This window comes from Artemia franciscana, chromosome 4 (assembly GCF_032884065.1).
Source record: "Artemia franciscana chromosome 4, ASM3288406v1, whole genome shotgun sequence".
NCBI lineage: Eukaryota > Metazoa > Arthropoda > Branchiopoda > Anostraca > Artemiidae > Artemia > Artemia franciscana.
This window is the reverse complement of record NC_088866.1, coordinates 26,821,461-26,834,278: the sequence shown is the minus strand read 5'-3', so window position 1 is coordinate 26,834,278 and position 12,818 is coordinate 26,821,461. Positions and strand designations below refer to the sequence as shown.

The following is a 12,818-nucleotide window of genomic DNA, read 5'->3' as shown; positions in this document are numbered from 1 at the left end:
ATCTGATCATGCTTCACAAACGACGACCATGGACCGCCCGGACACTTTTTCTGAAAGCGAAACAACCCTTTCTCCTTGCATTTCGGAACGTAGAGACTATTAACCCTGATACCCAGCCTGGCTGCACAGAGGGCGTATAGTGGTATTGGGGACATATGGCTCATATGGGCGATGGCAGGCTCCTTTATGATGGTTTGTGTTGAAATCCCCGGTATTAGAAGGCGTGGGCAGTAACGTTAGAAAGCGTCACTTGGCCGATGCCTGGAGAGGGAGGCTGTACTGGCGGGCAAAACCGTTATATCCCCTTAGACTTATCTTATTCCTATTCAGACCAGAAAACTGCGATTCTTTCAGGGTTTTTTTTTTATTGTTGTTGAAAATCATGAAATTTTCAGGGCAGTTTCGTATTTTGGTCACTGTTGTCACTTTGAGCTACGGAAAAATGCTTTTCCGTCACGTATGCGTCTTTTTCATTAAGAAAATTCAAGTGCCGATTTTTCCTATTTTGATGATGTATATGGTTGTGTACGTTTCCACATAAACAATTCAAACAATCAGAATTCATTTTCGCTGTCCTTTGTACTTTAAACTGCATTACCTTGATCTACAATTTATTTTCATGGTTTGGATCATATTTAAGTCATAAACCCTGGGCAATTTTTCAGAAAACAAAACTCGGGGAAATAAAATTTCAGACTGCAAGATGGAACCGTTTCTATTTTTTCTCCTTCGAAGAAACGAAACGGATGTGGGTGCGAAACTTCGGTTTTTGATTAGATTAATACAATCTGTATTTTTTTGCCGGCTTTTTCAATTTCTTAGTATAAAAAGTACTCTTGTCGAGGTATGAATAGTTTGAGCAAAACTTAATGGAAACTATTGTTTCTTGCAGTAAATAGCCTACGCTTTTTTCAATTTATGTGGGTCTTTATTTTTGCCCGATCTTTGGAGACGCAGAGGATTATTTGGTTAGTTGTTTATTTAGGTAAGGAATCAAATGGATTGACAGAGGAAATGTTCCCGAGAACTTTAGGTGATGAATCCAATGAGAACCCCCCCCCTCCGAAATTTATACGATCACCCTTTCTATACAAACCTTATATGTCCCCGTGGCATAACTTCCAATCCTTGCCCTGAGGGCTTGAGGGCGGGGTGTCATCCTCAAAGACATAATTTATGGACCTTTCAATTACGTAGAACAAAATGGCTATCTCAAAATGTTGATTGGATGTGTTTGGGGAAGTGGTGGGCGTGCGAGGGGGTTATTTACCCTCCAAACACTTTCAAATATTAAAAAAGGCACTAGTCCTTTCAATTTGCAATCGAATGAGCCCTTTTCGTAGTTTTTACGACAACAAATGACCATCTCAAAATTTCTATCAGATGCATTTCAGGAAAGTACGAGGTGTGTGTGTGTGTATGTGGGAGGGGGGGTGTTGTCCACCCTCTAATCCCCCTCAATCTTAAAAAGGGCACTAGAGCTTCTGATCACCGATCCAATAAGCCCCCTCCGAATATTACACGATCACTTTTTCTATATATACCTTATATACCCCCAGGCCATAACTTATAGCCATTGCCCTGAGGGTTGTGGAGGGTTTCTCATCCTTAAAGATAAAATTTTCAGTTCTTTCAATTACGTTGAACAAGATGGCTACCTCAAAATTTTGTTTCAAAAAAAGTTTATACGAAAACATATGGCTATGTCAAAATTTCTGTCAGGCACATTCTGGGAAAATACGAAGGTGGGGGGGGTATCCACCCTCCAATCACTCCAAATCTTGAACAGAGAGCTAGAACCTCGGATTAAAAATCCAATGATCCTCTTCTGAAGTTTATACTCTCACCCCTTCTATATATAGCTTATGTACCCCTAGGGCATAACTTACAACCCTTGCCATGAGGGCTCTGGGGGGAAGCGGGTGGATCCTAAAAGACATAATTTCTGGACCTTTTAACTACGTTGAACAAAATGGCTATCTCAAAATTTTGATTGGATGCGTTAGGGAAAATCGTGGGCGTGACAGGTGGGTTAGTCGCCCTCCAATGACTTTCGGATGTTAAAAAGGGTACTAGCCCTTTCAATTTTCCAATCGAATGAGCCTTTTTCGAAGTTTCTATGGCAGCAAATTGCCATCTCAAAATTTCTATCAGATGTACTTTGGGAAAATACGAGTTGCGGGGTATCCACCCTTCCATCACTCCGAATCTCAAAAAGTGCAATAAAACTTCTGATTAGTAATCCAATGAACCCCTTCCAAAGCTTATACGATCACCCTTTCTATATGAACCTTATATGTCCCAGGGCACAACTTACAATCCTTGTTCTGAGGGCTCTGGGGGGATGTCATCCTCAAAGACATAATTTCCGGACCTTTTAACTATGTTGAAAAAAAAAACAGCTACCTCAAATTTTCATTGGACGTGTTAGCTGCCCTCCAATCAGTTTCGACTATCAAAACTGGCACAAGCCCTTGCAATTTCCAATCAAATGAGCCCTTTTCGAAGTTTCTACGACAACTCCTTTGTTACGAAGTGCCCTGGTCTAAAAGAAAAAACAAACAAAAAATAAATAAAAATTACATTGTGCCCACATCGCTCCTCATTTAGGCAGCGCTATTGCGCTACCTGTGATTATTGACCTTCAAACATATGCTAAACAAGTGCCACCCGAGATACATGGAAGAAAATGACGATTTGAAGTGCATCAAGTTAAACTTTTGATTAAAGTTAAAACGCGAGGATTAGGAAATTAAAGATTATTCAATTTCCAAGAGTTCATATTGGGACTAATTTCATTTCCACGAACATTTCATGAATTGAAACGTGAAATGAATGATGTTTTTATTCGTATAGGTTTTTTTTTATTTGTGCCCCTGGTTTCCACATTTGTCTGAACTGTTCTCAGGGGGTTAGCTTAACAGTGCATGGCTGCCACTAGGGGGCGTGCATGGCTGCCACTAGGGGGGGGGGCTCATGCTCCAAAGAAACAACAGAAAATTAAAAAAAACACAATAAAGATATGAAAGAAACAAAATAAAACTCATGGTACTTAGTACTATGGTACCTTCTCCCCGGGAAATTTCTTCGTGGACCTAAGGTAATAGTGGTTTCTTATTGGCTTAGTAAATTCACCACGAGAATTTACATCAGGTCCGTAAGAGGATAAGGTTGCAAGACAGATACATTTTATAGTGAGAAAATGGGGGGGGGGTATTTGATTCTTGGGAGTCGAGTGGCGTGAAACTTTCAGGGATTATTTTCTTGGTCAAAAAAATCCTCGACATTCTGCATTTGGAAATTTGGAAAGGGATGGGGTTAGGGGCCGGAAATGAGCCACAATTTTTTCCCCTGATCAGTTTGGAACTTACAGCTACAGGTCTCCCGGCCAAGGGGACTAATGTACAAAGCATTATCCAAAGGATTTGTCCCTTTGAGATTGGTCTCTCCTCTTGCAAAGGGGGCTAAAAAAAAGTGCCAAATTTTTCCAACAGGGCCCGAAATTTATTTTAATCTTTGAGCTAATTATTTTAATTGTTTGAAACTTTTGGGATTAGAATTGATTAAGTGGAAATTTACACAGTCATATATGGGCTAACTGAAATAACTGAAATCACGAAACCAATTTTTAATGAAAAAATCTGACATACAGTTGGGTAGTTTCTGGTAGCAATAGGTGCCTAATTTAAAAGAAACAAATGTGGCTGAAAAATCCGCTAAAAAGTTAAAGAATGTATTACTATCTCTAGAGGTGAAGTTGTTTTGGGGGATTAGCAGATTGTTACAGTTTGAGTTTTTGCGGACGAAAAGTGTCTTTAAATTGAAGCAAATAGTATTGCTTTTCGTTTTCACGGTTGAACGTGAAAACACTGACAAAAATGTTATACTACCCTCAAAATTTATCGTCAACCATGTCCAAGGTTTGAACACATACTAGATTTGCTTGGATGAACCAGTATCACGAAGAATTTTCAAAATAATGAAGAAAATCTGCTTAGTGTTTAGGATTGTGTTAAATGTGAAGTATTCTTATAAAGTGTAATCTTATACTTACTTCTTCAGTTTTTTTAATGCAACTGCATTACAGAGCATATTCAAGATGACAAAGTAAAATAGTCATTGTAAAATTTGAAAGCGTTCAGGAATATATTATGCTTAATGGATTCTTGTCAAGAGAAAACTGGATGTTAATTTCTCAATTTCTTTGCATGTAAGTGCGTTACGAAGCAGTTTCAAAATAAGGAATACAAATTTTCATCTAAGGCCTAAAGCCGATTTAATTTTTTTGCTAGATTCAAATTTGTATTTTGAATTTTGTCTATTCAAATGTATATACTTTTTCATTTCGTAATAACTGCTTCAATACCCTTTCTATAGTGGGGATTCGACCCTCCCTGGTCATGATTTTCTACTACAACTACTAACAATAACTCACTGCAGCACCAGACTGTCTGAAGTCAATAAGCTGCGCATGCATCTTTTCAGCATCGACCTGTTCAAGGTCTCACTCTCAACTCCTTCCTTGAAGCTCCAGTTCCCTTTAAATCCAGCTTTTATACTCCTTCCTACCCAATTAGTGGACAACATGCTTTCATTTGGTCCGGAACGTCGGATGGATCATTTCATTCTCTTGTGTGTTTTCGACGGATCGCTAAAAAGCCCTATCTTTCGTCATTAAGGCCCTAAGAAGTAGATTCCACCTACAATACTTGTACAGGTTATTGTCTGATATAGGTAAACACCCTAGGACTATTTTAGGACAATTCATCTGGAAAACGCTTAACAAATCCTCCGCAGCGTTTGAAAGGGCCTGCACTTCAAAGCACTGCTGGACCACAAATCCTCCGCAGCGTTTGAAAGGGCCTACACTTCAAAGCACTGCTGGACCACTGTCAAGGGTAATTTTATTTTCCCCTCACCTAAGTTTAGTGACTTGTATAAGGCAATTTGATCTGTTATTTGAATTTGAGCTAAATTTTAATGTTTTTAAACGTTTCTTTTCAGGTTCAGAATGAAAATCGAATACACGTTAGTTGTTGTTTTGAATGTAGTTTATCAAGTACTTGCTACAGGTAAGTTTCATTTAGTAACATGATTAGTTTAATAATACAATTAGAAATGGCGAGTGTTTGACTAATCAGTTGATTGATTGGGGACCAATTTAATAGATTAGAGAGAGAGAGAGAGACAGGCGACAATAAAGAAGACAGAGTAAAAGAAGAAGACAAAGAAAGAGAGAGAAGGAAGAAGAGTGGCATAGTCAGAAAATAATTATGGGGGGCTGACCTGGGGTCCCTGGTTCAACCAACGGAAAGCTTAGAAAATTCCTTAGAAAAAAACGGTATTTCAAGGCATTACTTTAAGTTTATTTTAGCCCTTTGAATGCAAGTTTTGAGAAGGGACTAAGGAATGAATAATAAAACCGAGTAGATTAAATAAGATTTGAAAACAGAATGTAATTTTTTCCTTTAGGGGGTTGGGGGTTAAAGCCTCTTTAGGCCCTCCTCGTCGCGCCTGAGGAAGAATGAAGGAGCATTATAGAAAAGAGAAGAGTGAAAGAACCAAGAAAGTGAAAGAAAGAATGAGATATGGGACAAAAAGACAGATTGAAAGAAGAATAAGACGACGAAAGAGTGAGAGAGAGAGAAACTAGGAGAGGGTGAAACAGGTCAATCAAAACAAGAACAACGAGAAAGAGAGAGATGTATAGAAAAGAAGAGAGAGAAAGGGGAGTCGGAGCACGAGGGAGAGGCTTTTAAATTGAATATTTAAGCCTAAAATCGCAGTCAGTCAAAACCGCAGTGTCAATGTATCATGTCACATCTGTTTCATATCTTTGCTGTCTAAATATTTTGATGAGAGGAAAAAAAGACCTAACAGTTCTGTTTTAAGTAATATCCTTTTCTCTATTTTTTTTTTATACAAACGACTGTCTTTTCTCATCTGTCAAATAGTAGATATTTTAAATCCAGGCCCTGAATAGCAAATCCAGTTCTAGAAAAAAGAAGTTAAAAAAAGGTACCTTAATTGTAAAATATTGAATGATTTGTGGATCACCTTAAAAGGTGAGGAAAATGAGTGGAGCCTAGATTTGAATAATTTAATAAAGAAAAAGAGGGGGAAAAAATCCAGACATACTTTATTCACAGGGTTTATCAATCTCTATCTGCAGAAGAGTGTCTTTTCTCCTTTATCAAATGGTACAGATCTTAAAAGCATCAAGACCCTAAATAGCAATACGGACCCCGTATTATAGAACCCGAATAGGTCCACTTCACGAAGAATCCAAAAAAAGACAGATTGTATGAAAATGCAAGATTTCTTAGGGGAAATGGTGTACAACAGGGAAAACTGTTAGAAGCGAAATCCGGTTTCTTTAATCAAGGTTACTAACAAGAGGAACGTTGAAATACTTGAGAAATTTGTCTGAGAATTTTATCTTAAACTTCTTTTATATCACACGTTAAATCTCCTGATCTTTAAGAAGAAACGAACAACAAATATATCTTTGAAACTTACCTTAGTTTCTTACTTGAATTCTTTGATGATTCAAGTTATTGTCCAAAAAAGTAAGAGAAGAAAGCTCCTCCCCGTTTTGTTGTTGTTACAATTTCCAGCACAGAATGGTAACAAGCCAATTTACAGAAAGGAAATGGTAAAAACTGGGAATGTGTATGAAACAACATTATACTTTTGGGGGAATCTTTAGAAATGGGGATAACCTGTGGAGCGAAAATCCGATTTGTTTGATAGAGGTAGCTAGAGAGAGATTATTTGCAATGCTTAATTTGGTTAAAGATTTTATTTTATTATGTGAGAAATTTATCTTAACAGTTTGTTATTTCATGCTTCAAATCCTTGTTGACTACAGCTCTTATCGAAAGAAAGACTTAAAAATAAAGATAGCGTTTAACTTCGTTTAATTTCTTAATTTGATTTTTTGTTGATTCAAGTTCTTTTCAAAAATCAGGAGAAAAAAAGATCCCAGTTCGTTTTTCTTTAAACTCGTTTCTCAATCTCTATCAGCACAGACTGTCTTTTCTCCTCTGTCAAATAATACAGATTTTACAACTTCCAGACCCGGAAGTGCCATCACCTAGGAAAGCAAATGTAAGGACAGAGAATCAGGAAGATATTAAGGAACTGGATAAATTCTTCGACGAAAAGTTATCCCTGCTCAGCGACTCGTTCAGAAACAATGAGATGGATCCTATGAAAATAAGAATTGCGTAAGTATTGCAATACACGATTTAAAACTTGGCAGACTTGCCACGTCTCCATTTTTCCAAATCCTTATTTACCGGATTTTTAGCCTATTAAACGTCTTCTCATTTTATTACGTGTGTAGTATCCTATACATTGTATCCCACTTCAGCTGCGCAAATGTTGCAATATGATTTATAACTTGGCAGAGCTGTCAACTATCCAATATTATTGCAGATTCTGCCACACTTAAAATAGTTTTCTGGCAATTAAACTTTGTTGATTTTCCATACCATGTCTCATAAATTGCAGTTAACTTTTTGAAAAAAATAGAGAGAAATGGCAATATTTTTTAGATATTGCGCTATGATTCGTAACTTGGCAAAGTTATCAATTCTTCAGCTTTACTTTGGATTTGGCCAGCCTTAACATAATTTTCTGGTAATTAAACACTGTTATTTTGGCCTGTACTATGAATAAAAAAAGTAAAACCAGCATTATATAATTGTTGCAACGTGACATAAATTTTAGGAGACTTGTCCACTTTCGTGACATTTTCAGATTCTCCTTGCTTAAAAGTATCGATGCAATATGACGATAAAATGTTATATTGTATTAATTATAAAGAAAGTGAAATCTTGTGTTTCTGCTCAAAATATGAATGACTCTTCTATTTCATGAGTCGTCCTTAAAGAATTGGCACAAAAATTCAAACTTTAGCGTAAAGAGCCAGGTATTGAGGAGGGGTAGTTCCCGTCATATATGGAATAATTTCTGTTCGTTTTAATTTTTATTGTTGCTATTCGTTTTGAGTTGAGAAATTGTTATATTTAATTCCTGATCGTTTTTCTAATAGAGCCGGGAAATCTGAACCCTCTTCCACGGAGACTTCCTAACTACCATGGAAAATTTCAGCCATGGAAATGTTACACACAATTACCCATCAGGTACAAACCTGAGAATATTTGCCTGGTTTTTGAAAGAAAGGGGGGAACCAGCTAGAAAAGTCTATAAAAGTCAAGGAATCTTTATAGGTCATATTCAGCATATCAGAAAATCCTACTGTGAGTTTATAAGCTCCCGCAAAAAAGTGAAATTTTGTATTTTTTGTCAGAATTTTGTCACTGATGCATGTTTTTTTTCCAGGGGTGAGTGTATTGAACCAATGGTTTTATAAAATCAGGAGAAGACTCATTCTCACGGAAGTTAAAGTTCTAGTGCCCTTTTAAGTGCCCCAAAATATCGAGGGGAACTAGCCCCCTTCCCACGCTCCATTTTTCGAAAAATCATCTCATCGAAATTTTGAGATAGCCATTTGGTTTAGTATAGTTGAAAGGCACAATAACTATGCCTCTGGAGATGACAACACCCCCACAGCCTTTGGTTAAAGGGCTATAGCTTATGCAAAATGGTTCATTGCTTACATGTAGTAGTTTTTACTGTGAAGCATACAGACATTTTTCGTGGGAGGAGTTTTATACAGGGGAATTTCCTAAGGGAAAAATTTTCCGTGGGGAGGAAAGTTTCCTGGAATGACCTTGCAAGGGAAATTTTAAACGGGGGGAATTTGCTAGAATTGCTATTCAATTTTGTTTTTACTTGTCTTTTCATTATTATTGTTATTAAAGGGGTGAACCCACTACTTCTTGATTGAGGCGCTGGCATTAAAAGGCCCATTGCCCTCAAATCCCAAAACCATGCCTCATTTTTAAGGTTGAGGGGCTAAGAATGGAATTGGCCTCTTAACCCTTGCCATATATCTTGCTAACTGTCGGAGTTAATCTTCTGTCACTATGTTTTATATCTTGCCAATAATATTTTGAAGTATTTCAAGTCGGTCTATAAATTTAGAGGAATATTGGTCTATCAGATGCCTTCCGGTTTCCACAGTAGGCATTTCGTACGTTTGCCATAATATGGATTCAGCCTCCCTATTCGAAAAAGGTGTTCCCCAAAGTTTCCATACCTGTTATGTCTTCTTTAGCATTTTCGTTTCAGACCCTATCAGTGATAGAAAATATTTAGTCAAGGAGTGGGTTTTGGGAGTAATTCTTTTGTTTCCTTACATCCCACCTTCCTACTCCATCTTCCCATCTGCCCCAACTGCTCGCCGCCGCTTTCCAGCAGCTATGAGAGATGGAGAAAAAGGTTCTGGACCATAATATCTCTGCGATGTTCCAACCTTCACTGGTTAATCTTCCCTTCCATTACCATCTATTTCACGGTGCCCTGTGACCCAGGTCAGAGTAATCTGTTTCTTTTGAATGCCAAGCTATTCAAGGCTTCATAGCATTCCATTTCTCTCTTTTGCCGGCTCTTTACATTCTGGACAGCCTTTAGGTATGCTTGATTGCCAGTTAAGACAAACGTGTTTTTTCCTATGCTTCCCTTTATTGACAGTCCTCCAACTACCCGTTCTATTCCAAACATTTGACCCTGAAAAACTCTAGCAAATTCTATAAGTTGATAAGTAATTACCGCCTTCCACATATTGGGGGTATTTGGGTATGTTACTACTCCAGTCCCCAATTTTCCAGCAAAGCACGAACCATCAGTAAAATAGAGTATGGTGTTACTTTGACGGAACAGCTCTGTCTCCTGCTCCACTTCCTTCCTGTTGTTGATGGTAACCTGGCCTCTCCTGGCTACTGTTAGGATAAAATTATCCTTACAAATCTGCAGCTCCCTGGACTGAAACAATGAGTTACAGATGTCAAACTTTTCTTTACTTTTCTTATTTCGCATCTGCTGTCTTCGGGTCCATTAACTATTTATCTGCAATCTAACAGCAATTTTTATTGTTTTTTCTTCTATAAAATTTCTGGGTTGAAGTCCCGAGATAATCTCCATAGATGCTGTAGCTGTTCCATGATATATTTGTGCAATCATTAGGCACGCTAGCCTTTGCATCACTATTAGGGGGCTATGTGGCTTGCAATTGGAGTTGAACTGGCCCAAACCACTATTTCATGTGGCAGAGCCAGTCTGATGGCCATCTTATATAAATACATGATCTTATTCAGAGCCAAGCCCTAGCTTTTCCTCAGTATTTGTTGACATTTCTGTGCTTTTTAAAAACAATGAAATGTTCGATGTAGTTGGTGATCCATGATCATCCCTAGGTATTTCGCCTGTCTCTTTGGGGATAATGGGTGATCATATAATTTTAGAGCAAAGGAAACTTGCCACTTCCTCTTTTGGGTATATACTACTGCTAGCTAAATGCAGCTTATGTTTCTGTGACTATATTTGGACATCATCCAGTATATGCTATCCCAATTCAAGCAAGGTTCTTAAATATTTTCCTCTCAATAGGGACACTAAATCATCCTCATATGCCTGGCTATACTAATATTGCTGTTATAATAAATCAACAGGCTATTAAGGAACAGGTTCCACATATATAGGGAGTCTAACATCCTCCCTCCCCTGCGAACATCTTTTCCGAACAGTCTTTGATTTCTTGATTCCCTTTAACTTTATAACTACCTGTCGATTCCTGGTCACATGGGAATTCCATTTCTAAATAGATTTATCCAGATTCACTTCCTCAATGGCCATTTCTACGACCATTTCAAAGGTGGTATTATCAAATACTCTTTTTATGTTAAGGAATTTGCCCAAGGCATATTCTTTGGCTTGATTCATCAACCACAGCAATTAGCGAACCGCTATGTCTGTAAAGCCTCCTATCTTGAATCTCATTTCCTTATCAGTTACTGGTTCTAGGCGTTTACTGCCCTCAGGACCCCTCCCCAATCCAGAAAATGCCCCATAATCAAAGTAATCATTCAGTAAAACCAAGAATTTGTAATCCTCTTCGTCTAGCTTAGGTAAGAAAACACTTCTGGCCTTAAGCCATGCACTGGGGACATAGCACAGAGCGACACTTCTCTTAGCAATACAAATAAATTTGGTTTGTGTTTTCTCCCTTCCTTTCTTAAGCATTATGTGGTATGTCGTATCGGCCCCAGGGGGCTTTAAAAGGCTGAAAACCATCTACAGGTTTTTGACCAAGTCCTTCCTTACAATTAAGGACGCCAACTCCCCTCCTTTGTTTGATTTTATAAAATAACATGGTATAGAACATTTCTTCGGGGTCTTTTGATTTCGGGCCTCTGGTTCAGGGTCTCTTCTAGGTCCACTGTGAGAGTGCTATCTTTTGTAATACTTTTCAAGTGTGTCCGGTAGTATTTTTTTGGAGTTTTTATTAGTCAATTACTAGCTTCATCTCACTACATACTTTCTATGCATACAAATCCATGAAGTTGTCTTTGCCCTCATCTCCCTTTTCAGAGGTTTTAAATGTCTCCCAATAAGCACCCCAGTCTCCGGAATTATTCGTCCGGACAGCTATTTCTAACAGCCTTCACGTCAGCTTTTATATTTGACTTAATTCTGAAGTCCACCAGTTATTGGCTTTGAATAGTAGTGTACTACACAACACTCCAAAAGTGAAAGCCCCGTGGCACTAAGGATAGGACAATACTCCAGAGGTAACAGCTCTGAGGACTATCCTACTTAAATGTCAGATGGAGAGAACTTGAAAAACATGTTTTTACTTGAATTCAAGTCATGTTATTTAATATGAGCGAGTGAAATGAATTTCGAAAACTGGTTCACTGACAGGATTTTTTGTATATAAACAGCTTGATAATAGGGTATTACTATCAGTTTTGAAACTGAATTTCAAAAAGGAGCAAGCGATCACAAGATAAAGGTTCCTATGTAAGTAATTTTGAATTATATGTGCTTTACCTATTAATTTATGCTTTAAATAATATAAAAAGCCAAGTTTTTCATAGCTCGAAATTTACATTTGAAAAATTTTATATCACGTGTGTTTTCCACCAAGGTAAACTTCAAACTGCTGACGTTTAGATAGCAATCAAGCTTATTGGTTTGAACTATAAGCAAATTTGGACATCTAAAGCGGCCGCCACTGCGCGCGGGTATCAATTAATTTGACAGAAAGTAAGTTCATATGTTAATTCGGGGTAGTTTTTTTCGACTAGCTTCAGTGATCAATTATTTTTGAATAGACATGAGTATGAAAAGCCATTAAATTGCGTAAATTGCACAAAAAAGTGGTGATTGCACAAATATTTTTATATATTCAAACAATGGGATTCCAAAAACTCAAAAAGCCTTTAAAAAAGAAATTTAAATGTTTGAAGCTTAGTAGAAATCTCTGTTAGAAATTGGACGCCGCGTGGCGCTTCTACTAACATAGGCTTACACTTGTTTGGGTTCTCGATTGTATGATATCTTTCGTGAACATGCAAACTGAACTACGAGAAAACAATTTTTTATATACATATATACATTTTTATTAATGTTAAAAAATTTACAAACGTTATTAGAATACTTTAGCCTTATAAGCTGATATAAGCAAAGCAGACTTCCATAAGTTGCCCAAAATTATTAGTTGGTTTATATTTTTTTATTTTCTTGAAAGTCTCTTTCACGTTTCAACAGTTGTGCGATAAGCCACTAGAGATAGGACTAACAATTGAAGTATCGAATGTTGGTATAACTTTCATAGTTTTTTTCTTATTTTATTTTCTTCACATACGAACAAAAACACATCTTTTACGAAATGCAGCCGCGCCAAA

The 12,818-nt window shown here is 37.4% G+C and overlaps 1 protein-coding gene across 1 annotated transcript in view; it reads left to right on the top strand.

Moving 5' to 3' along the window:
• Window positions 1-962: 962 nt before the first annotated feature.
• Window positions 963-12,818, top strand: part of LOC136026228 (uncharacterized) — a 48,966-nt gene continuing 37,110 nt past the window's right edge. The window contains exons 1-3 of the mRNA XM_065702564.1: window positions 963-985; window positions 5,005-5,072; window positions 7,079-7,229. Coding sequence (XP_065558636.1) covers window positions 5,012-5,072; window positions 7,079-7,229 — 212 coding nt within the window. The 5' untranslated portion in view covers window positions 963-985; window positions 5,005-5,011. The remainder of the gene's footprint in view (window positions 986-5,004; window positions 5,073-7,078; window positions 7,230-12,818) is intronic.